Source organism: Nicotiana attenuata, unplaced genomic scaffold, assembly GCF_001879085.1.
Source record: "Nicotiana attenuata strain UT unplaced genomic scaffold, NIATTr2, whole genome shotgun sequence".
Classification (NCBI taxonomy): domain Eukaryota; kingdom Viridiplantae; phylum Streptophyta; class Magnoliopsida; order Solanales; family Solanaceae; genus Nicotiana; species Nicotiana attenuata.
This window is the reverse complement of record NW_017672448.1, coordinates 113,785-138,450: the sequence shown is the minus strand read 5'-3', so window position 1 is coordinate 138,450 and position 24,666 is coordinate 113,785. Positions and strand designations below refer to the sequence as shown.

Sequence of the window (24,666 nt, the reverse complement as noted above, 5' to 3'; positions counted from 1 at the left end):
TGTGGGACCTTAATGTTACTTTTCATTTGAATAACACCATTACTTCTAGAAATGAAGAGTTAGAATAGTTTTGATTAACATTCACAATTGAATAGGTGTGGTGAGATAGTTGTGAGTCCTATAAGTACAAGTCTCAAGTAGGAAATTGAGAACTTCTTGATAGAGAGTGTTTTACTCCTTTTTAGTGGGCCTACTTGGTATAAATCCAAATTAATCGAATATACCCATTAATTTCAAACTATTTACCCTTTAATGCCCAGGCCCAAATTACTTACTTCTCCTACCCATGCGGCCTAAACTAGTTATCCGGCCCATGCATTAGCTTATTCCCCTCATTTAATGCCTCAGTTAACGCTATTTCACCCAGCCATTTCTTTCATTTCAAAAATCCCATAGCCAAACCATGAGAAATCATATTTCACACAGCAGGTACTGATTTGACTTGTGAATTTTTCTTCAGATTTTGTTTCTATCTTCAATATTATTGTACATGAGTTTCACTCCAAAATCCTCTTTCTATATTAGTGTTTTTTTTGTATTTATTTGTATTTCTGAACTCATGTGTTGTTGCAGTTATATATTAAGTTTTCCAGCTCTGATTTTTGTGTGTGTATGAAGATCGACCATTGATGAGCTTGAAGCTCCTGTATTTAAAATTTTATTTTGAAGATTTATTGTTTGATTCGATGTGGGTGCTATAAAATATTGATTATAGTACCTTCAAATAAACTTCCTGTTTATGTGCATTTGAATATTCACCATTGTTGGGCTTGAAACTCTTGAATTTAAAATTTTTATTTTGAAGATTTTTTATTTGATTCAAAGTGGGTGCGGTTAAATATTGATTATAGTACCTCCTGGAAGTTCATACTGAAATTTGATAGCATTTGGAGCTGATTTGAGGTGATTGAGATTGAAATTTTCAGCTGAAAATCGAAGAAGAACACGACTACCCAATAGTATACCTCTACGGTATACAATATGTTGTAGGAGTATATAGCTATACTGCAACAGTATGCTATTATAGTTTACAATATACTGCAACGGTATATTGTAATAATCGAAGAAGAACACAGTTATCTAACAGTATACCGCTAGAGTATACAATATACTATAGGAGTATATAGTTATACTGCAACAGTATACTATTATAGTATACAATATATTGTTATAGTATACTGTAATAATATGCAATATACTGTAACAGTATGCTGTAATAGTATACAATATACCATAATAGTATACTTATTACCCGTATATTCACTTGCCTCTTCCCTTTTAATTTGCTTTAAGCTTTTACACAGCGTAAGGGGCAAATTGAAAATGCAAATCTTTTTTTTCGTTTTGATTTATTCTATGACTTGAATTCCAAGACTTCTGACTTCTGCAAAACATTAATCTGTCATTGGAGGACCTTGAAGCTTTGAAACTCGTAAATTGGGTTTGTCGAGTTTGTGGTTATTTTGAAACTCAAAACAAGAAATTTTTTTTAACTCTTTGCGTACAATTGTATACCCTGTTGGCATAGCTATATACTATATTGGTATCATATGTTAGTTAATATTTTTTGGTTGTATTAGCTACATTTAATTGGTACACAATTTGATTTTTTCTTTAGTAATAGTATAAAAAAAGAATAATAAAGAAAAGTAAAAACAGTAAATGAAATTAGATTATGAAGAGAAAAAGAATATAAAAAAAAAAGTTAAATGAAATTAAAAAAGGAAAATAGAAAAAAATAAGAAGAAAACGAGAAAAAAGAAAAGGAGAAAAAAAAGTATAGAAATAAAAAAGAATTGGAGAATAAAGAAAAAAAATCCCACAAAAACTACTATGGGTAGGAAATGTAATTAATTTGATGGGTAGAAAAACAAATGGGTAGACAAGGATAAATAGTTTTATTTTTTTGGGTAACTGTGTCATTCTCCCTTTTCATAAAGCATTATAGTTTAGAGCCTAGTAACTCTAGTTTGCCTAATTATCATTCGTAGCTACTTTTCAATTGTTACCAGCTTATATCACTTGTAAATAAGTATCAACTGTATTCATTCACCAACGAACACAACATGTATCAACTGTAACCAAGGCGAAATGCAAGGTATACAAAAAGGATACAACCTGTAGAGTCGAACTCAAGACCTCCTCTAACTAAGCAGACGCTCTAACCAACTAAGCTACAAGAGCTTGTTGCTCTCCTATTTCAGTTAAAAAAAATAATTAATTTTTTTTTATGAATCTGCTATAAAATTCAAATATAATTACAGATGGTAAATTTGCCGAAAGTATAGTTACGAATGATTAATACAATATATATATATATATATATATATATATATATATATATATATATATAAAACGTGCCGCGTAATTTTTCCTTTCAAATACCGCCTTAAGAAAAGCGATAATAGGAGTACCCGTAGGATAGCATATAAAAAACGATATGGGATAATATTGGATGATAAATATCTTGCAACAAATTCATTGAATTGAAATAATTACAAGCCTCGATCAGAGTATTTGAGAGTATACTGTCACTTGAAGAATCAGTACTGTATATAATGTTACTGTTGAGATGGCAGCGCCGTGCCGTGTTGCAGCGTCTCATTTCTCTTTACAAATTCTTTGCTATCTTTGTTGGATCTTATTCTTTTTTGCTCATTTCGAAGAATACATTATAATTATGGCGATCGAGAAGACCATTCAGTGCGATTAAGATTCACAAAATCCTGCTGTATTTATTGATTTTATTCTACTCGTTAGAAACGAATTGAAGATCAATTTGTCTTGTTGCGCTAGTCAGCACATTAGCTAGGTCCCATTTCGATGACCTTTTTCTGTCTTCCATTAACACTACTTTGCTTCTACGTTCACATCCTAATTGGAAGAAAGCTTCGGAATTCTCGCTAGTAATAATTTGGACATAAACTTTTGCACTAAAGCACAACTCCAAGAACATTTTAATTAGTGATAATGAAATCCAATTTTTGGAACCAATACAGGTTAAACTTGGACCGTGAGAAATAGGTAGATGGTTGTATACATCGCCTCTACCTCTTTTGGAACGAGGAAATCGGAGTTGTGAAAACGGATTGAGTTTTTGGGTCAGAAAGAAAATAGACCTAATGACTGAGTAAAGAGTTGCACACGGAGTTTGAAATGTCAAAACTCAAAACTTTTAATTTTAAGATCTCGTTTATTAATGTGCTGTATAGAGCAAGAGTGCAACTCATATACTACTTCGCAACACCATTTGCAGCTCGACCGACATTTCAATGAGCATTCACTTGGACAACAGTGCGACATTCTCCAACCGATTGATTTCAACAGTCGTAGATCACAGAGAGATACTTTTTTTGCAAGCTTAACTCGTTCATTTGACCACATTTCCTTTGTAATTGCATAAATTCTCAGCCAAATAATTTTTCTGATTCTCGGTTAATTACCAGTTTCTTCTTCACTCATAACTGATAAGCACGGACCATAGAGATGTTGACACGTGTCTCATCCAGCTATGTTTGATGGTGACTCCCATCTAATGTTCGAAAAATCTGACGTCAAATAATCTTTCATAGAACATGATACGTAATCTGATCTAAAAGCTTTCATATCATAATAAGGGTACATAATTAATGCAAACTAAGCATAAAAATATATTTCTTAAAACTTGTTCAACGAATATCCTAATTAATTTAATTTGAAGGAAAAGCTTATTCTTATCAACTAAAAATAGTACGGAGGAAAAGACAAGGCTAGTAAGTGTAGTGACACCTCTTGCTACTACATTACATTCCCTTCTAACATAATGCATGACCCATAATCCATAGTACACAGTAATCATAACCAGTGTTTTTGGCCGAACCAGAGTGCCTTTCCTCTCAGGCAATAAAACAATTTTACAAACAGTAACATAAACAACGATCATGGTTCATGTGTATAGGTAGTTGAACGGATTATTTGTTAAGGAAATGAATCTTGGACGATTGTAATATCATATAAGGGAAAAAAGATTATGCTATCAACCAATATAAGACACTTTAGTCTTGACTTCTCTTTTAAGCCTAACTAGAAGAAGATATCCATGGTTCTGACGGTTATTCGAAATTGATTCTTGCTTAGGGGTAGCATACTGTTAGACCTCTGCAATTTGAGCTCGACTTGACAACGAGAGCGTTATCATAAGGCAGCATGAGTGTTGCAAGGCAGGTGCACGAGTAGCACCAAGTCAAAAAGGGAAACGAGCAAGTGATGGCCAAGGCTTTGACGGAGGCGAGGCAGCTTGGCAAGGGCTTGACAATGAATTGCGGGCTGAGGGTGACACTTGATCATGGCAAAGGCATCAAGGCATGAGACAGTGATGCCAAGGCAAGGCAAAAACAAAGTGACAAAGGCAGGCTTAAGTGCAACGGAAAGCAGTGCGCGGGACAGACTTGTCATGGCATTAGGGCACGGCAAAGGGCCATGTTCGTGGGCAATGGCATAGGAAAAATGTGGCACAATGCAGCTGGACACAATGGCATTGGCGCCAGATTCAAGCCAAGGCACGAAAATGGGCACCAAGCTTCACATTGACTAAGTCAAAAGCGGTTACGGCACATGCTATGCACATGGGCAGCAGTTGGCTTTGTTCAAAATGCTGGCAGATGGGAGTTAGCACGTTTTTGGCCATGTTTCCATTATTATTGGCATGATCTTTACATGTTCCTAGTAGTTAGGGGTTGTCAACTACATTAGGCTAAAATAGCGGGCAATGTGGGACAAGTGTTTAAGCCTAAGGCAACTAATGTAAGAAAAAGGGGCTGGTTCATGTGTTATAAATGGTCAGCACCCTTTATGTTTATGGCATAAGTGAAAAACGTGTAAGAGTACACATTGAGTTAGGAAAGAGTCCTAAGTCTGGTTTTCAAGAGTTAAAACACCTAAGGCTAAGAGTAGTCTTGTGAGGGTCAAGAGTGACCTTCTTGTACACGGCATTGTACTTCGAGTTTGAGTTTCTTTGTATGCTCGAGTTAAATACAAAGTTTGGAAAAGAGTTCCCTGTATATTGTGCCTTGTGTTCATCTAAATTTTCTGTTGCCTTTACTTATTTTTCGTTGCTTAAAATCAGTCCTAAATTACTATGTTGAAAGCTGTCCAAAATATTCAATTTCTCTCTCGAAACAGAAATCAAAATAGAATTATAGGAAAGAAAGAATAAAATCAAGAAAAGAAAAAAGTAAGAAAAAAAAAGACATCCCCCTTTTTGCTTTTGCAATTAGATTCATTTCTTTCTATTTCTATTTTATTTCATTCCTATTCTCCTTTCTCAGAAAAAATGTAATTTTGGCTAAGTGTTGGAGCAGGCAAAATCAAGTGTGAGACTTGGCTGCCGCGCAGGCTGTTTTTGTGTGACATAAAACGCGCCTGTGAAAAATGGTACCAGAGCGGAGCAGGTTCGTGACGGAGACACGACGGGCAGTGGCAGATTTCGTGGTCTTGTTTGAGAACATGGCCGGTGGTAACAACGAACTGCGGGAAAGGCTTACGAAACTGGAGGCATTGGTGGGAAATGTTCCTAAAGATGAAGAAATTCAGACTCTCGTGACAAGGCTTGCCTACCTTGAGGTAGAATTGGCAAGGCTAAGTCAAAAGAATGCGGATCTGAAAGCCAAGATAGTGGTACTGCGACGTGCTGTTGGCGAGGATGCTCCTCAACGTGGTGCTGATCATCTCAATGTGAAAATTCCTTAACCTAAGGCATTTGGTAGTGCAAGGAGTACACGTGAATTGGAGAATTTTCTTTGGGATATGGAGCAGTACTTTCATGTTATTCGTGTGCAAGATGAGAAGGAGAAAGTAACCTTGACTAGCATGTATTTGAGTGAAGATTCTAAGTTATGGCGGCGCACTCGTGTGGCTGAAGATGAAAGTTTGGGGCAGACCAAAGATTGAGTCGTAGGAGCGGCTTAAAAAGGAATTGAAGGATTAGTTCCTTCCTAGCAATACGTCTTGGATTGCTAGGGACAAACTGAAAAAGTTGAAGCAAACCGGATCAGTTAGAGCATATGTCAAAGAGTTCACTTCTTTGATGTTGAGTATCAGCAATATGTCGGAAGAAGACAAATTGCACAACTTCTTGAGCGGGCTGCAACAATGGGCACAATTAGAGTTGCGACGGCAGATTAATCAAAACCTTGCAAGTGTTGAGGCTGCGGCTGATGCATTGGGCGATTTTCACTTGAGTGATGAGATTTCTGCTCCAAAGTCCAACGACGGAAAGAAGGACAAGGCAAAGGAGTGGAAGAAATGTGAAAACAACAATGCTAATGAAGACAAGGGGAAGGGATAGCATGAGGCTGGAACAATGCAAGGAGAAGGGCAGCAAATTCAGTGGTTGTTTCCTTTGTGATGGGCCACATCGAGCAAGGGACTTCCCAAAGAAGGCAGTGTTAAATGCTATGACTGCCGCGGACAAGAGGGCTGCATTAAAGGCAATGACCAGCGACAAACAAGTGGCTGGAGTGAATGCAATTGTAGCTGAAGAGAAGGGAGGCCAAGGGGTGTTGCTTGTCAACCCCTTAGGACTCATAAATTGAGCTAACCTCGACGAGGACGTCGAGTTTCAAAGGGTGTGGGTGGTTTGTTAGACCTCCACCACTTTGAGCTCGACTTGACAACTAGAGCGTTGTCATAAGGCAGCAAGAGTGTTGCAAGGCAGGTGCACGCGTAGCACCAAGTCAAAAAGGGAAACAGGTAAGTGATGGCCAAGACTTTAACGGAGGCGAGGCAGCTTGGCAAGGGCTAGACAATGAGTTGCGGGCTGAGGGTGACACTTGATCATGGCAAAAGCATCAAGGCATGAGGCAGTGATGCCAAGGCAAGGCAAAAACAAAGTGACAAAGGCAGGCTTAAGTGCAACGAAAGGCAGTGAGCGGGACAGACTTGTCATGGCATTGGGGCGCGGCAAAGGGCCATGTTTGTGAGCAATGGCATAGGCAAAATGTGGCACAATGCAGCTGGATACAATGGCATTGCGCATGATTCAAGCCAAGGCACGAAAATGGGCACCAAGCTTCAGATTGACTAAGTCAAGAGCGGTTACTGCACATGCTGTGCACATGGGTAGCAGTTGGCTTTGTTCAAAATGCTGGCAGATGGGAGTTAGCACGTTTTTGGCCATGTTTCCATTATTATTGGCATGATCTTTACATGTTCCTAGTAGTTGGGGGTTGTCAACTACATTAGACTAAAATAGTGGGCAATGCGGGACAAGTGTCTAAGCCTAAGGCAACTAATGTAAGAAAAAGAGGCTGGTTCATGTGTTATAAATGGGCAGCACCCTTTATTTTTATGGCATAAGTGAAAAACGTGTAAGAGTACACATTGAGTTAGGAAAGAGTCCTAAGTCTGGTTTTCAAGAGTGAAAACACCTAAGGCTAAGAGTAGTCTTGTGAGGGTCAAGAGTGATCTTCTTGTACACGGCACTGTACTTCGAGTTTGAGTTTCTTTGGATGCTCGAGTTAAATACAAAGTTGGGAAAAGAGTTTCCTGTATATTGTGCCTTGTGTTCATCTAAATTTTCTGTTGCCTTTACTTATTTTTCGTTGCCTAAAATCAGTCCTAAACTTGCTGCGTTGAAAGCTGTCCAAAATATTCTAAGTCCAAAGTTGCTGTAATTTTGGCTAAGTGTTAGAGCAGGCTGAAGTCAAGTGTGAGACATGACTGTCGTACAGGCTGTTTTTGTGTGACATAAAACGCGCCTGTGACACATACTTTTAGCCAGAATTTATTTATCTCAGTACAAAATAATTTGGTTGGGCAACATTTTCGTGCACCATAAGAATGGAAAATATTCTCTTAGTTAAAGCCTCACACATCAATATCATAGCCTAACCATCTAAAATCTAACTCTGAGGTGTATAAAGCATCACATGCGTGGCATCACACTTTACACTAATATACTGTACCCGATTAGTTCTATAGTCAAAAGAAAAAACAAATATACTGAAGATACCTCAGAAACAAATTACGCAATTGCTATCAATGCGATCAATATCTGTTCGACCATTGTCACTCTATATTTCTGTGATGGCTAGAACATGCTCATTTTTTGCGATACCGTTACGAGGATATTGTTTTGTGAAGTAACTCGATTAGCATACTATAAGATCTACATTATGTATTTTACATATCTTTTACTAACTACTATGAAATCAATATGAAAGACGATTTAATTCTGCTTGAATGAGCATTGATAAACACCATTTCTTCTTGTCTTATCTCGAAAGTATGATCCACATAAAGAATAAAAAGGAAAAATAACAAATATATGAGAACACAACGAAAAACGTTGCTCTAAAATAAGAGGAACGCAAAAACAGGTAAGCACAGAAAATACTCAGCTATTGGCCGTGTGAGTTTTGTCTTGTTTCAAACGATAGGTCTCCTTCATATGGCATATTCATGATATGGTAAATGTGGTCCAATATTTTCCTTCTTCCTTGGATATGTATGAATCTATTATAAGGCATATCAGATATAATAATAACCCCTCTTACCCAACATGTCCTCCTATATATCTTCGTCTCTATATATCCCTCTTCTTCCTTTATATAGGAACAACTCTTTCTCAACCCTTGTCACTAGTTAAATAATCCATTCAAAGAAAAAGAATTAAATACTTATAATATAAGAGCAAAGCAGAAAACAATACTCTCCATTTAGATGGAGAATAATATTGCTTGTTCCATTATTTACTTCCTTCTCTTTCTTCTCACAGCTCTACTCTTTTACATTTCAAAGAAACAAATATGGAAAAACATACAAAAAGCAAAGCTTCCTCCCGGTTCGATGGGCTGGCCGTATATAGGGGAAACTCTCCAACTCTACTCTCAAGACCCAAATGTCTTCTTTGTTAACAAACAAAAAAGGTTTAATCTTTCCTCAAAGAAAATATCTTCAGTTTAATTACTAAAACAAACTTATAAACAATTTACTCATTCTTTTTCAAATGTTTGTTTGCAGGTATGGTAATATATTCAAAACACACATTCTTGGGTACCCTTGTGTTATGCTTGCTAGTCCTGAAGCTGCCAGATTCGTGCTTGTAACTAACACGCACTTGTTCAAACCAACTTACCCCAAGAGCAAAGAGAAGTTGATTGGCCATTCTGCTTTGTTCTTTCACCAAGGAAACTACCATTCTCAACTAAGGAAACTAATTCAGAGCTCGTTATCTCCTGAAGCTCTTCGTAAACTAGTTCGTGATATTGAGGCCTTGGCCATTTCTTCCTTGGAATCATGGTCGCAAAATAACCAAGTCATCAATACATTCCGTCTGTTGAAGAAGGTCCTTTACTGATAACTTGTGCTACTTGTTGAATTGTGTGACCATATAATTATCTAAAAGTTTAAGGTTTCAGATATATATAGCAAACACACTTTTTGTTTATTTATGTCTTCAACACTACTTTGATCTCCTAGAATTTTCCACCACAATATAATGATCAATAGATCATTCTCACACGTGAATCTCATGGAAATATATACTACAGTTCTCCTTTGAAGTTGGCATTCTTGCTATATTTGGTCAGCTGGATACTAAGTACAAAGAGGAGCTTAACAAGAACTATTCCATAGTAGAAAAGGGCTATAATTCTTTCCCTACGAACTTGCGGGGGACTGCTTATTACAAAGCTATGGTGGTAAGTTAAGCTTCCCTTTTTCATTCCAAATGATCTTACTAAAGCCCCCCTACCCAGCCCCCCCCCCCAGCCCCCACCCCACCGAGACAGGGCCGATAGTTTTATGCTGAACTATATATTCTATTATTGTCAAAGGCGAGGAGGAAGCTTAATCAGATACTTAGCGAAATAATCTTTGAAAGGAAGGAGAAAAAAACAGTAGAGAAATATCTGTTGGGTCATCTACTGAATTTCAAAGATAAGAAAGGGCAGACTTTAACTGAAGATCAAATTGCCGATAATGTCATCGGAGTACTCTTTGCTGCCCAAGACACAACAGCTAGTGCTTTGACATGGATTCTCAAGTACCTCTACGATGACCAGAAACTTTTAGAAGATGTTAAGGTATCGGCTGTAGATTCCTTTTGGTTCTTAGCTAGTTAATTTGTTTCTATTGAGTTTAAAATAGTGTAAAACATTTATACACTATTAATGAATCACCCCAAAAGCTAACTACGTAACCTAGCCTGCTACAACTAGTGTAAAAATTAAGTGGAAATAGTTATCCTACTACTACAAGCTAAAATGCACTGATAGTGTAAAAAAAGAGATATTTTTATCAGTGTCCGGTAAATCTCTTTCTATTTCCAATCTCCATTCGTACTTCTCACATGTTTTATTGCCAAGTGATCTTGAATCCCCAAGTTTAAAATAAACCCTTTCCCTTTCAAGTGCAGGCAGAACAAAGAGCAATTTACGAATCAAATGAAGAAGGAAAGAAGCCGTTGACATGGGCTCAAACAAGAAATATGTCACTAACTTACAGGGTAATCTTTTCTTCTCATAATTAGTTGTAATTATATTCGCAGCTTCAGAAAATTAAAGGAAAATTCCCCTAATCAGCTAGAAAAACTTCTATTGCAGGTCATTTTAGAGAGCTTAAGGATGTCCAGCATTATATCTTTCACCTTTAGAGAAGCTGTGGTTGATGTAGAATACGACGGTAAGGCGGTAGTTTTCAATCATATGTTAATTCAACCCTATATATATATTATGTATATGTACAAGTGGGCACACATTAATAAACTCAGAGCTCCCATAGGAATGCTCTGATTATCTATTTCACATGGACTCGACTACTACGTATCAGATACGAGTCGGTGTGAGTATTTGGTATAGATACTTCAATAGTTTTTTTACTGCTCCCGTCGGTCATTTTATATGATTGTTTGACTGGACACGAAGTTCAACTTTTTTGTTGACATATAAGCTAAATATATGTAACATACCAAAAGTACTGAGTATATCTAGTAGTTTTGCAAATGTAATGCCATTCCTATAAATGTATTTCGTCAGGGATACCAGGGAATGTTAAAGTAAATAGTTTCAAATAGAGAACAATGACAATCTTTTTAGAGCGAAGTAAAAAGGAAAGAATGTCATTCCGCACAAAATCACATGTCACACTCATTGGACACGAGTACATCAAGACAAATTGAGAAATGTATAAATCATAGTTGATTATACCTTTAATTCATCCGTAAGACACATTACTTCGTTCAACATGAGTAGTAAAAAATATCTTTGATGCAGGTTACCTGATTCCAAAAGGTTGGAAAGTCATGCCACTATTCAGAAACATTCATCACAATCCAGAATTTTTTGCTGACCCACGGAATTTTGATGCTTCCAGATTTGAGGTATGTGGTGATCGAGTACTAGCAAAGTGCTTTCCAATTCTCCACCTGTCTAAAACATTAAAATATGAAAAAATTGGTTTACCCCAACTTTTTTTTTATGTGGTGACGGATGGATGCAGGTTGCTCCCAAACCCAATACCTATATGCCATTTGGCAATGGTGCCCATGCTTGTCCAGGAAATGAACTTGCCAAACTGGAGATGCTGATTCTCATTCATCATTTGGTTACCAAATTTAGGTATGATAATGACATCATATTTTCTTCTAGATTCATATCTCTATATTATTTTGAGACCACAATTTTTAACTTTTTAGAAAAATCCAGTGTATAATATAATAGTAATAGTTAACAACAACTACAATAATAAAGAAAATGCATATCCAAAAGTTTGAGCCAGCAGGTAGGGAATACCATAGCATCACTACTTGCCTATAATAATGGGTGTGTGTATATATATATATATATATATATATATATATATATTCTTTTAAAAGGTTATTTATTCAATTAGGGGTGATGTGGTCGCGCTCAAGTGTAGCAGAAGTACATCCACCCAGCTACCAACCACATAATTCTTTTTTTTTTTTTTTTTGAGCTGAAACCAACCACATAATTCTCACAAAAATCTAGTTAAAAAAAGAATGAGTTTAAAGAAATTTCAGCTCCCATTATATTTATGTGATGCCACGAGATTCTTAAAAATTTCTCTTTCACCTGCAAAACCTCCAACATAATTCTTTTTTCCTCCACATGTAGCTATGAGAAGAGCATTAAATATCTAGGTATTCTAATTTTATTTTGAGATTTTTTCTCATGAGTTCAATTGTTGCAGGTGGGAAGTCGTAGCTTCCAGAGAAGCGGTACAATATAGCCCATTCCCCATACCTGAGCATGGACTTCCATCTAGGTTCTGGAAGGAAACAAGAAGCCAAACAGATCCCTGGAAAACAGATGCCTCCTGATTAAACTAATACTAGCAACAACAGCAAAAAGTAGAAAGCAGAAGATACTTCAGAACTTAGTTTCCAGTTTCTAGTGATACTCATCCCTGTAAATTTTTTCTTTCCTGGGATCTATTTTGTTCTCTTTCACGAAATTGTATTATATAATACGGAGTAGTAGGATCTATTTTGTTCTCTTCCACGAAATTGTATTATATAATTACGGAGTAGTATGTAAAGTCAATCACATTTGCTAACAAAGAAAGCCATATCTTTTCTTCTTCCGGCTCAATTGTGTTCATAATGTACTCCAGGATTATTTCTAGCTCTGTATAATAACAACAATTTTGTATCAGTCCCAACTAAGTTGAGGTTGTTTATATGAATCCTCACTAACCACGTTTCTCCATTTAAATTCATCCCAAGCCAACATTAGGCAAAGCAAAATAAAAGTAAGAAGTACTAGAAGTTCTTTATATTTTATACTAGCATAAAAATATTTGATGGAGCTAAAAGACTCCTAGAAAGCATATGATCTAAAATAAACATACTAACACGACTATGTTAGTATCACCTATATAGATCTTTTTCTTCCACAGTGCTATCTTTTGCTAAGTCGGCATGGATTCCTAGCTCTATATATTCCAATTTGGTGAAAGATATGATTCATATAAGTTGGAAAAGTACCACCATAGTGGAAGGTTACCAGTCAAGAAATGATGATGAATGGAACTTTTCTGTGTGCATGGCATTAATTGGAGCACGTGTATTTAGATTCACGTGGAAGTCCACATCACTGGCCTCAGAAGAAAGTCCACATCACTGGCCTCAGAAGATCCAAGTGTCCCAGCTGCTTGAGTGCCTGCAGAAAAAGGAAATGTCTTGATCTAATGGGAAATACCCAAGAGTGGAAATTAGCACTTATGGTATAGGATGAAGGGTCCCATTAGCATGTCACTACCAAAATAGCCATCATTTGTATAGTGATCCTGAAGCTATAATGGTCTGGTCGGGTACAGTCCTGGGGGCTGGGATCTCTGTAGATTTAATGGAAACAATTGCTATGAGGAAGTAACAAACTGGAGCTCTTATAGACATTTAGAGCAAAGAACTACGTTGCTTTCGAGCCCCCTCACTCTTAGTCTGGAATGTTCCAACAGGAATGCACCTCAACGATAGATCTGGATGATTCTGACCTGTATATACATACCAAAATTAACTAATAAAACAAAAGGTAACACCAATTAGAACCACAACAGCTCTAAATCAGTTAAAGAAACAGAATGCAAAGGCATCACAAGCATTACGTGAATAGAAAATGTCAAAACATATGTTATACATCACAACATGTGAAAGCAACATGCAAGCTACAAAGAATTTTGAGTAAATCAGGATGTGCGATTGTCTCATTTCAGTGGATTATTTTTTTATGAATCTAGCGACAACAGATTGCATATCTGAAGTAAATGAAGTTCTTCACATGGGAATAAACTTCACCTTGGAAAGACTGAACTTCAAAGGCACAGCTTCAGTCAGCTTGATTCATCACCTTAGTAACCTCAAGGGTAGGGGGAAAATGGTTCATCAAGTTACCCTCAAGCAAAATATGTACTACAATATTTGTTGTAGCAGAGATAAAACTCAGAAAGCCGACCAACATTGTGCCTTTCCATGTGGACGAGGTCGGCTTGCAGGTGGGTGGGGGCTTGCGTGGAAGTAGCAAAACTGCAACCATAAGGTTGGACGTTATTTATTAATCTCTCTACTTTCTGAAACCAGGGTGAAGGCACAAATGTCAATGTAGCATGACCTTCACAAGTTTAACTGGTGCTCTGCCGCTCTTTCCTAAATTAGAAAGATCAAGATCTTAATCATGTAAGGGCAAAACGATTAATAAGAGATCACTAGCTTTCTGATCGAAGAAACATAAGGGGCAAGTTGATGTGTCATTGGGTTGGTGCGGCAACATATAGGAAATGAGTACCCACCTAATTCACATAATCACCAACATAAACACATACACAATCTTAATCACGTAAACAAAGTGAATCACTAATACTTTTGGATATAAGATGACAAATGGCATTTGGTTCCTCACATCTAATGATTAGGACATTTTTTTCCCAAGTCGAATGTATTTTACATTTTTGCGAAGGTGAGATAAGAATAAATGGCAACAGTTTCCATCAAAATGACTTATAGGAAGGAGGAGACTACGTTTCCCTGGATTGGAAGGTCTGAGTTTTACAGATTCATCTAACAGATCACGCAGTTGAGTTCAAACAACATCTTAAATGAGTAGCATTTACTTACTATAGATCAGGCTTCTATCAAGAAACATTAGGATTGAAATGTTTATTTGGAGGGACATCTTAGTATGTAATTCAAAAACCACTATTTAGGTTACAGGTCTGTGATACAACTGTTATCACAACCTACCCAAAACAACAGTTTTCAATAGACTAAATGCGTCCTTGTATCTCCAATATTTTGTTTCGCATTAGCATCAGAATGTTTTTGCAAAACCAATAGTTATACACAAGATGACTTTAAGAAAACTCACTCATAACTCCATCAATTGGTGATAAACTACTGCTGCAATTACACAGTTTGCAGCATAAAGTTTAGGAACTTTCTAGAAACAAGTAAAGCACTGAAGTTTTGCTCCAGAAATTAAACAAGGGTACGTTTGTTCAAGAAAAATAGGGCCCTTGAAAGGCTAAAAGTAGATCCATCAGCCAAGTCATATTTTTCCATATCAACTAGGCAGTCATTTCATGAGGATGATGCCCGCTATCTCTAACAAACGACTAGGGCAAAAATCACCTATAAACTGCTCAAAACTTCAAAAACAGAAAGCAAACCACAATTTATATAATCTCATCACGGGTACATGCTTGCTACAGCGATTGCAAGCTCTATGCTTCAAAGATTCCACTAGAAGGTTGAGGCTTCAAGCACCAAAGGTAAAAATCGAGAAACTAAGGAACTGACCAAGCATGAGCTTTCACTAGCTTGACTCACCAAAAACGTTAAATATTTGCAACCATTGATCATCGGTTCTGAACGTTCATTCAGGAAAGTAACTAATACAGGAACCTCATAACAAGTCATTGTACATGTTAGGATTAATGGCCTAGTTTTGGATGCTGCATATGTTGACCATGTAAAGAGATTGACATTTTGCAGTGTAGTAAATATGGCTGGCTTATTGAGCAATCTGAGTTAAGCACACAAAGCACTTGTTCGAGTTAGTCTCCCAAAAGCTATAGACGCTTGATTACTGAGATCCTCTGCGAAGGAAATATAACCAGTCCATTGCACTACTACTGATTCCAAGAAGTAGAAAGTGAATAACATTCAAGTTAAGGCTCTCCCACAGTACTATGGAATTCATATGAAACCAGAAAGTCAAGAACATCCAACAAAAGGCTCCTCCTAAAAGATACAGATAAATAGAAGTCAGAAAGTTCCTGAAATTACTAGTATAAATCTCCCATTAGTATCTGTGCGACAAATGAAAAATTAGCTACCCGTTCTAATCCAATTTAACATATCTATTTTAGAATCAAACACGTTCAATGCAGAAGCACAGAAAGTAGGTTCCAAGGTCAAGGCTCAATTATCATCTTAGATGTCCTAACTTAACCCCTCCTCCAACCCCTATCTCAAAAAAAGAGATTGCCAGTTCCCAAGAAGATAGGAAACACTTGGATTATATCTAAATCAAACACTTATTCTTCACTCGAACAGGCTTAATAAAATAAGTACAACTCTGTTAATTCATCATACCTTACTTATCATTTCCTGGCGCTCTAAGTTAACAAGACTATGTGGCTTGCAAGAACGCATGGGTTCAAGAATTAGTGCAGGAGTACAGGTTGTAGTATTTTGAGAAGAGGTACAGGTTGTAGTATATAATACATGAAAACAGGGGTATGGCCAGGTGTCAGAGGGACCTTTGTCAATTGAGATGGCTCTAGAAGATTCCCCTCAACAACGTTTGGATCTCCATGGCAAAGGCATCACTTAATAAAGGATGGTACATGATAAACAAAATAAGGTAACAATTTACACAATCTCACAGATCACTTATCATTCCCATAAAACTTCTTCTAAGTGACATATCGTCATACTTTATATTCTTATCAAGTATTATATAGTACCTGTACTGACCCAAGAAGGACATGACGTTAACAATGAGGGTCATTACTTCATCATTTCCTTTAATTTTCTTCTATACTTCCTTTCCATTTATATTATAATTTTCAGAAGTTCCTTGACTGATTACTCCTCATTTGAATAACCTACTTCAGATATTCCAAAAGTGATAACTTTTGGAGGATCACACGCCCAGACGGCATTTTTGTATAATTCGAGCAACATAATCATAGCTTCGCGGGTTATTAACAGAAATACACAAATTACTAAACAATTAAGCTTCATCACCAACCAATCTGTCCATGAACCAAAAGCCCAAACATAAATATCAAGCATGCATGTAGGGAAGAAAATACATAGNTTTTCTCTCTTACTGTTCATCTTAATTGTCCTTTAGCTCTACTGCTCTTACTTTACTTTTCTTATTTATTTGTTCTTATTGCTCTGAATCTACCTCGAGGTCACTAAGCTCGAGGTCACCGCTACTGAGTAACTTTGGTTTGATTCACTTGTTTCTTTCATTTCTAGTTCATATTTTCTGATTATTAATTGGTATTGAATCTAATCACATATCTTTAAAACAACAAACCAAATTTAATTGTTACTCGTATTTTCGAGGTAAACATTTTGGCTAATAGTGATTGTTTCTTTACTGATTCTCATTACACACGTTATTTTTACACTTTTTCTTGTCAAGAATTTTTGATTCTCAGGCTGAAACATGTCTAGCTCACAAAATGCACCTGTTCATGACAACGAAGGTCTTGGTGAAAACAACAATATAGGGGTCGGTGTACCACCGATAAACCTTGGGGAAGTGCCAAACATGGAACCAGTTGATGTTAGTTCACATATTGCTCTATACGCGAATTTAGGCACAGACCCCGGAGGGAGTGTACGTAGGGAAGGCCTGGTCACAAATTGAGACAAAAAAACCATCAAAGAGACTCTCGAGGATGCAAATGGATAATTGCTACACAAGAAGAACTAAAATCAGTTTTAAAGGAATAAAAATTTGGCACCCGAAACCTAGATAAAATAATAGAACAGTCATATGAACCAGATGGATNCGCCCAGACGGCATTTTGTATAATTCGAGCAACATAATCATAGCTTCGCGGGTTATTAACAGAAATACACAAATTACTAAACAATTAAGCTTCATCACCAACCAATCTGTCCATGAACCAAAAGCCCAACATAAATATCAGCATGCATGTGGGAAGAAAATACATAGACGTCCTTATTGCTCGATTTCAAGCTAAAATTCGTTGAAACGTGAAACAAACTAAAACATATAGTATTTCATATTTCATGAAACATTATGTATTGTTGAGATTGTACAGAAAATTCGACATTGATGAAGATCGAACTGTGTGAAAGAATACAAGTTAGGGAAAACCTGTCGATGATGAAGCAAATCCTATTGATCGATCATTCAGACTCCAAATTTAAGCAGGTTATCAACATGAATCCAAGTATATATCCTACACCGATAGGTGCAAGATCAAAGAAAAAGAGAGTATAGGTCGATCTCATTGTTGACCTAATTCCTAGAGAAGCGTACAAGTGACGAACGACTTTTAGAAACTTTTAGAGGGAACGCAAACTGAATGCAAATATATAGCCTTTTCAAAAGGGATTAAAATTCATGCGATGTACAATTTTTTTTTCTTTTCCCATTTTGCTTCTTGAGTTCTTGGTTCAAGAGGTTATTCGATTGGTTGAATTGGCAAAATAAATCTCACATCAAATTTGGCGATAAAATCATACCATCTTTATTTTTTCTATAACTATTAATGCATTAGTTGGTTAATTTGCGGCAATTTTTCGTTAATGTATTACTTATTTACGAGTCCATGTGTAATTTTACCGGTGGCATATACGTGAAGAATATATATATATATATATATATATATTGTATACGGTCAAAATCAAAAGCCTCCGATTTCTAGGCTCGAGGGTTCGTCTCGAGCCCGAGTTTGGACACTGTCGAGTTCGAGCCCGATGGATCAGATCCGAGCTCGAAGGTAGGATGCAATGATCACAGAGCAAAGTACAATGGATGCCGAAGCCGAGTATGCTCGACCCCGAGATAGTACCGTTATGGACTTATAACAGAATGGGCTAGATTCCTGCCACGTCCCCAAGATCATGGCGCAAATCCCGGAATATGATTGTACTATTCCGTACTAGGCGGTTAGACAGTTGTACCAAGAATATTCCTTACTGTAAATAGAAATAAACTTATTTAGGGTTCCCCTATTGTATAAAGGGGACCCCAATCATTTTGTAACTTCATCTGATCATTGGCAAGAATATAATATCCTACTTTTCTCTCTTACTGTTCATCTTAATTGTCCTTTAGCTCTACTGCTCTTACTTTACTTTTCTTATTTATTTGTTCTTATTGCTCTGAATCTACCTCGAGGTCACTAAGCTCGAGGTCACCGCTACTGAGTAACTTTGGTTTGATTCACTTGTTTCTTTCATTTCTAGTTCATATTTTCTGATTATTAATTGGTATTGAATCTAATCACATATCTTTAAAACAACAAACCAAATTTAATTGTTACTCGTATTTTCGAGGTAAACATTTTGGCTAATAGTGATTGTTTCTTTACTGATTCTCATTACACACGTTATTTTTACACTTTTTCTTGTCAAGAATTTTTGATTCTCAGGCTGAAACATGTCTAGCTCACAAAATGCACCTGTTCATGACAACGAAGGTCTTGGTGAAAACAACAATATAGGGGTCGGTGTACCACCGATAAACCTTGGGGAAGTGCCAAACATGGAACCAGTTGATGTTAGTTCACATATTGCTCTATACGCGAATTTAGGCACAGACCCCGGAGGGAGTGTACGTAGGGAAGCCTGACCTGGTGGCCAAGGAAGACAAGGAGTGGGTGATGGGGGAATTAGCCTCCATGTGATATTCGAGATGCTGCAAGCTCAACAGATCGCCATTGCTTAACTTCAAAGTCAAAATAAGACTCCGAGTGTAGCTGAACATGAAAAAAATCGACGTGTTGAGCCAGCGCCAGAAAGGTCAAATGGAAATGACTCGGGGACTGACCCCACCATTATGAGGATGCTCGAAGAGCTCACCAAGAGGATCGACTCCGGAGAAAAGAAGATTGAAGACAATGAAAAAAAGGTGGAAACTTATAATTCCCGTGTTGACCAAATACCGGGGGCACCTCCAGTTTTGAAAGGATTAGATGCCGAAAAGTTCATACAAAAACCATTCCCCCAAAGTGCGACTCTGATGCCTATTCCTAAGAAGTTTCGCATGCCTGATATACCCAAATATAATGGGACAACCGACCCTAACGAGCATATTACTTCATACACTTGCGGGATCAAAGGAAATGATTTGAATGACGCCGAGATTGAATCAGTCTTGTTGAAAAAGTTTGGAGAAACATTGTCGAAAGGAGCCATGATTTGGTATCATAACTTACCTCTTAACTCTATTGACTCATTTGCTATGTTGCAGACGCCTTCGTGAAAGCACACGCGGGGGCCATAAAGGTGGCCACGAGAAAATCGGACGTCTTCAAGATAAAACAAAGGAACGACGAGATGTTAAGGGAGTTCGTGTCCAGGTTTCAGATGGAAAGAATGGAATTACCACCTGTCTCGGATGACTGGGCAGTACAAGCTTTTATGTAGGGTTTGAATGAAAGGAGCTCGATTGCATCTCTACAATTAAAGCAGAACCTGATCGAGTATCCAGCTGTGACGGGGTCAGATGTGCACAACCGTTATCAGTCAAAAATCAGGGTCAAGGACGACCAGTTGGGAGCCCCCTCGGGTTCAATTCATCCTAACAGGTTCGCGGCCAAGCTCCCGAGGGATACGAACAGGGAATCGAGATCGAACAGGGAATGGTATCAGCCGTATGTCGATCGAAGGAACAAAGGTTCAGGTCAGAACGCTCCTCGGAACGATCGGAGAGACGATCGAGGTCAAAGTTCTCGGGGACTCATGAGTAAAAGCGGATTCGATAAGCATACCGATCCCATAAAGGCACCTCGATTATCGGAAGACAACGTCAGTGTAGATGCATCAGGGATTGTGTAAGCTATTGGAAAAATCAAAGACACCAAGTGGCCCAGGCCTATACAGACCGATCCTTCTCAAAGGAACCCGAACTTGATGTGCAAGTATCATGGCACACATGCTCATAGAACAGAAGATTGCAGGCAGCTAAGGGAAGAAGTGGCTCGGTATTCAACGAGGGTCACCTTCGAGAATTCCTCAGCGATCGAGCCAAAAACCACTTCAGGGAGAGAGATGCAAGGAAAAATGAGCCAGAAGAACCACAACATGTAATCCACATGACCATTGGCGGTGTATCACCAGAGAAAAACAGACTCGGAGCTATGTGCCCGAGGATGCCTTATCGTTCTATGACGAAGAAGCAGAAGGCATATCTCAGCCACACAACGACGCCCTGGTAATTTCTATCCTTTTAAATAAAATTCAAGTTAAACGTGTTTTAGTGGATCCAGGTAGCTCAGCGAACATAATCAGATCGAGGGCCGTGGAGCAACTCAGCCTACAAGATTAGATTGTACCCGCATCCCGGGTCCTAAATGGATTCAACATGGCAAGCGAAACAACAAAGGGAGAGATTACCTTGCTAGTAAGCATCGTCGGGACCGTACAAGACACTAAATTCCATGTCATCGAAGGCGACATGAGGTATAATGCACTCCTCGGGAGACCATGGATACACAACATGAGGGCAGTGCCTTCAACTCTTCATCAGATGATGAAGTTCCCAACAGAAGAAGGAGTGAAAACAATCTACGGAGAGCAACATGTTGCAGAAGAGATGTTTGCAATCGAGGAAGCGGTGCCGATACCAGAACCTTTGACCTCGGAGAAATCGAGCACCAAAGGTAAGTAGGCGGCTAAATAGCAATCACAGCCCCCAGCCTCGATGGAGTCAGAGCAACAGGTAATCGAAGACGAAGAAGAGGATTTCCTTAATCCTCGAACCTTCGTCGTTCCCGAAGAGTCCAATGCAACCAAGTCAACTGTCAAGGAACTGGAGCAGGTCATACTTATCGAATAATTGCCCTAGAGAAAGGTATACCTAGGAACAGTATTGACCCCCAAGCTCAGGAAAAAACTCATTCAATTTCTTATTAATAATATAGATTGCTTTGCTTGGTCCCATTTAGATATGACAGGGATTCCACCGGAAATCACCACACATCTGCTAAGCACCGACTCCAGTTCAAACCGGTGAAGCAAAAAAGGAGGCCTCAGTCTGAGGTAAAACATGCTTTCATAAAAGACGAGGTAACCAAACTTCTTAAAATAGGATCCATTCAGGAGGTAAAGTACCCGAATGGTTAGCCAACGTAGTTGTAGTTCCTAAAAAAGGAAACAAACTTAGAATGTTTGTAGACTATAAGGACTTGAACAAGGCATGTCCGAAAGATTCTTTCCCATTGCCAAACATCGATCGTAAGATCGATGCCACGGCCGGCCACGAGACCCTAACTTTTCTCGATGCCTACTCCAGGTACAATCAAATTCAGATGAACCCGGAGGACCAGGAAAAGACTTCGTTTATTACTAAGTTTGGAACTTATTGTTACAATGTAATGCCCTTCGGGCTAAAAAATGCAGGAGCTACATACCAACGCCTAGTCAACAAAATGTTCGAAGAACAAATAGGTAAAACAATGGAAGTTTATATTGATGATATGTTGGTTAAGTCCCTGCGCACAGAGGACCATTTAGCTCATTTACAGGAAACATTCAAAATCTTGAGGAAATACAACATGAAGCTTAACCCGGAGAAGTGTGCCTTCGCGGTCGGCTCGGGTAAGTTCATCGGCTTTATGGTGTCGAACCGGAGTATAGAGATTAACCCCGATAAGATCAAGGCCATCGAGGATATAACGATCATGGATAGCGTGAAGGTTGTGCAAAGGCTAACAGGGCGAATAGCTGCTTTGGGTCGGTTCATTTCGAGGTCGTCAGATCGAAGTCACCGTTTCTTTTCCTTGCTCAAAGAGAAAAAGGATTTTGCATGGACCCCGGAATGCCAAAGAGCCCTGGAGAAACTAAAGCGATACTTATCGAGCCCGCCTTTGCTTCATACCCCGAAGGTAGACAAAAAACTTTACCTATATTTGGCTGTGTTAGAGATGGCGGTAAGTGGGGTACTAGTTCGAGAAGAGCAAGGTATGCAATTTCCTGTTTATTATGTAAGCCGAACTCTAGGAGATGCTAAAACTAGGTACCCTCACCTAGAAAAATTAGCACTTGCATTAATAAGCGCATATCGAAAGCTAAAACCATATTTTCATTGTCATCCTATATGTGTATTGACCACTTACCCCCTTCGAAATGTTTTGCATAAGCCCAAGCTATCGGGCCGATTGGCCAAACGGGCCGTCAAACTTAGCGGGTACGATATCGAATATCAACCCCGAACGGCAATCAAATCTCAGATCCTAGCTAACTTAGTGGCTGATTTTACGCCGACCCTCGTACCCCAAGTGGAGAAAGAACTCCTTCTAAGTTCGGGTACAACATCAGGGGTATGGACCCTTTTTAGAGACGGTGCCTCGAATGTGAAGAAGTCCGGGCTTGGCATTTGTCTTGAATCCACCCACGGGTGATACCATTAGACAATCTATCAAAACTTCTAAATTGACTAACAATGAGGCCGAGTATGAGGCCATGATTGCAGGTCTCGAGCTAGCTAAGAGCTTGGGAGCAGAAGTCATCAAAGCCATGTGCGATTCGCTACTGGTAGTAAACCTAGTAAACAAAAGTTTTGAAGTTCGAGAAGACAGGATGCAGCGATACTTGGATAAGTTACAGGTAACTTTACACTGCTTCAAGGAGTGGACTTTGGAAAATATGCCTCGAGAACAAAATAGCGAGGCCGATGCACTCGCTAATCTGGGATCCTCGATTGAAGAAGATGACACCGTCCCGGGGACCGTCGTCCTGTTGTCGAGATCTGTGGTTGAAGATGGTCATGCCGAAATAAATTCAACAAGCTTGACGTGGGACTGGAGGAACAAGTATATCGACTGTTTGAAGAATAGAAAACTCCCCTCGGACCACATAGAATCGAGGGCCCTACGCACCAAGGCTGCCAGGTTCGCATTAGATGGAGATGGAACATTGTACAAGAGGACATTCGATGGGCTACTGGCGGTATGTTTAGGGCCGGGGGGTACCGATTATGTTCTACGAGAGGTCCACGAAGGTACTAGTGGAAATCACTCCGGCACCGAATCTTTGGTTCGCAAAATTATCAGAGCAGGTTATTGTTGGGATAGCATGGAGAAAGATACTAAGGAATTCATCAAAAAATGCGATAAATGCCAACGATTTGCACCGATGATCCATCAGCCCGGAGAACAACTCCATTCGGTCCTATCCCCGTGGCCTTTCATGAAATGGGGAATGGACATAGTCGGACCCCTACCAACGGCCCCAGGTAAAGCTAAGTTTATTTTGTTTATGACTGATTATTTTTTTAAGTGGGTGGAAGCACAAACCTTCGAGAAGGTCCGAGAAAAAGAAGTTATTGACTTCATCTGGGACCACATCATATGTCGATTCAGGATACCTGCCGAGATTGTGTGTGACAATGGAAAACAATTCATCGACAGCAAGGTGACGGAGTTCCTCGAAGCACGTAAAATAAAGAGGATATTATCGACACCGTACCACCCAATCGAAAATGGACAGGCCGAGTCAACGAACAAAACTATCATTCAAAACCTAAAGAAAAGGTTGGACGATGCAAAGGGGAAATGGAGAGAAGTTCTACCCGAGGTCCTTTGGGCATATCGAACAACATCGAAGTCCAGCACGGGGGTTACCCCGTTCTCTTTGGTGTATGGCTCCGAGGCCCTCATCCCTGTCGAAGTCGGAGAATCCAGCGCCAGGTTTTGACACACATCAGAGGAGTTAAATCACAAGGCCATGAATACTAGCCTCGAGCTACAAGATGAAAAAAGGAGAAGCAACACTTGTTCGGATGGCCGCGCAAAAGCAAAGGATCGAAAGATACTACAATAGAAGGACCAATCTCTGACACTTAGGAATCGGGGACTTAGTTCTACGGAAAGTTACACTCAATACTCGAGACCCAAATGAAGGGAAACTAGGCCCGAATTGGGAAGGACCGTACCAAGTCCTCAGAGTTG

General features: G+C 38.7%; 1 protein-coding gene and 1 long non-coding RNA gene across 4 annotated transcripts; one reads left to right on the top strand and one right to left on the bottom strand.

The window, feature by feature from the left end:
* Nucleotides 1–8,321: 8,321 nt before the first annotated feature.
* Nucleotides 8,322–12,581, top strand: LOC109213242 (abscisic acid 8'-hydroxylase 4-like). Its single transcript, XM_019377016.1, has 9 exons — nucleotides 8,322–8,906; nucleotides 9,001–9,325; nucleotides 9,531–9,680; nucleotides 9,816–10,064; nucleotides 10,397–10,486; nucleotides 10,584–10,662; nucleotides 11,253–11,359; nucleotides 11,479–11,597; nucleotides 12,193–12,581. Exons 1-9 carry the CDS (start codon nucleotides 8,701–8,703, stop codon nucleotides 12,320–12,322), a joined length of 1,455 nt encoding a protein of 484 aa, XP_019232561.1. The 5' UTR covers nucleotides 8,322–8,700; the 3' UTR covers nucleotides 12,323–12,581.
* On the bottom strand, nucleotides 12,214–18,225 carry LOC109213243. 3 transcript variants are annotated; one of them, XR_002065974.1, is made up of 5 exons: nucleotides 17,865–18,225; nucleotides 13,799–14,146; nucleotides 13,263–13,497; nucleotides 13,008–13,163; nucleotides 12,214–12,300 (listed from the first exon to the last, which is right to left on the bottom strand). It is a non-coding gene; the product is annotated as an uncharacterized LOC109213243 (long non-coding RNA). The 3 variants fall into 3 exon arrangements; XR_002065975.1 differs by lacking the exon at nucleotides 13,799–14,146 and having other exon boundaries at nucleotides 13,263–13,338; nucleotides 13,417–13,497; nucleotides 17,865–18,224; XR_002065973.1 differs by lacking the exon at nucleotides 13,799–14,146 and having other exon boundaries at nucleotides 17,865–18,224.
* Between the last annotated feature and the right edge of the window lie 6,441 nt (nucleotides 18,226–24,666).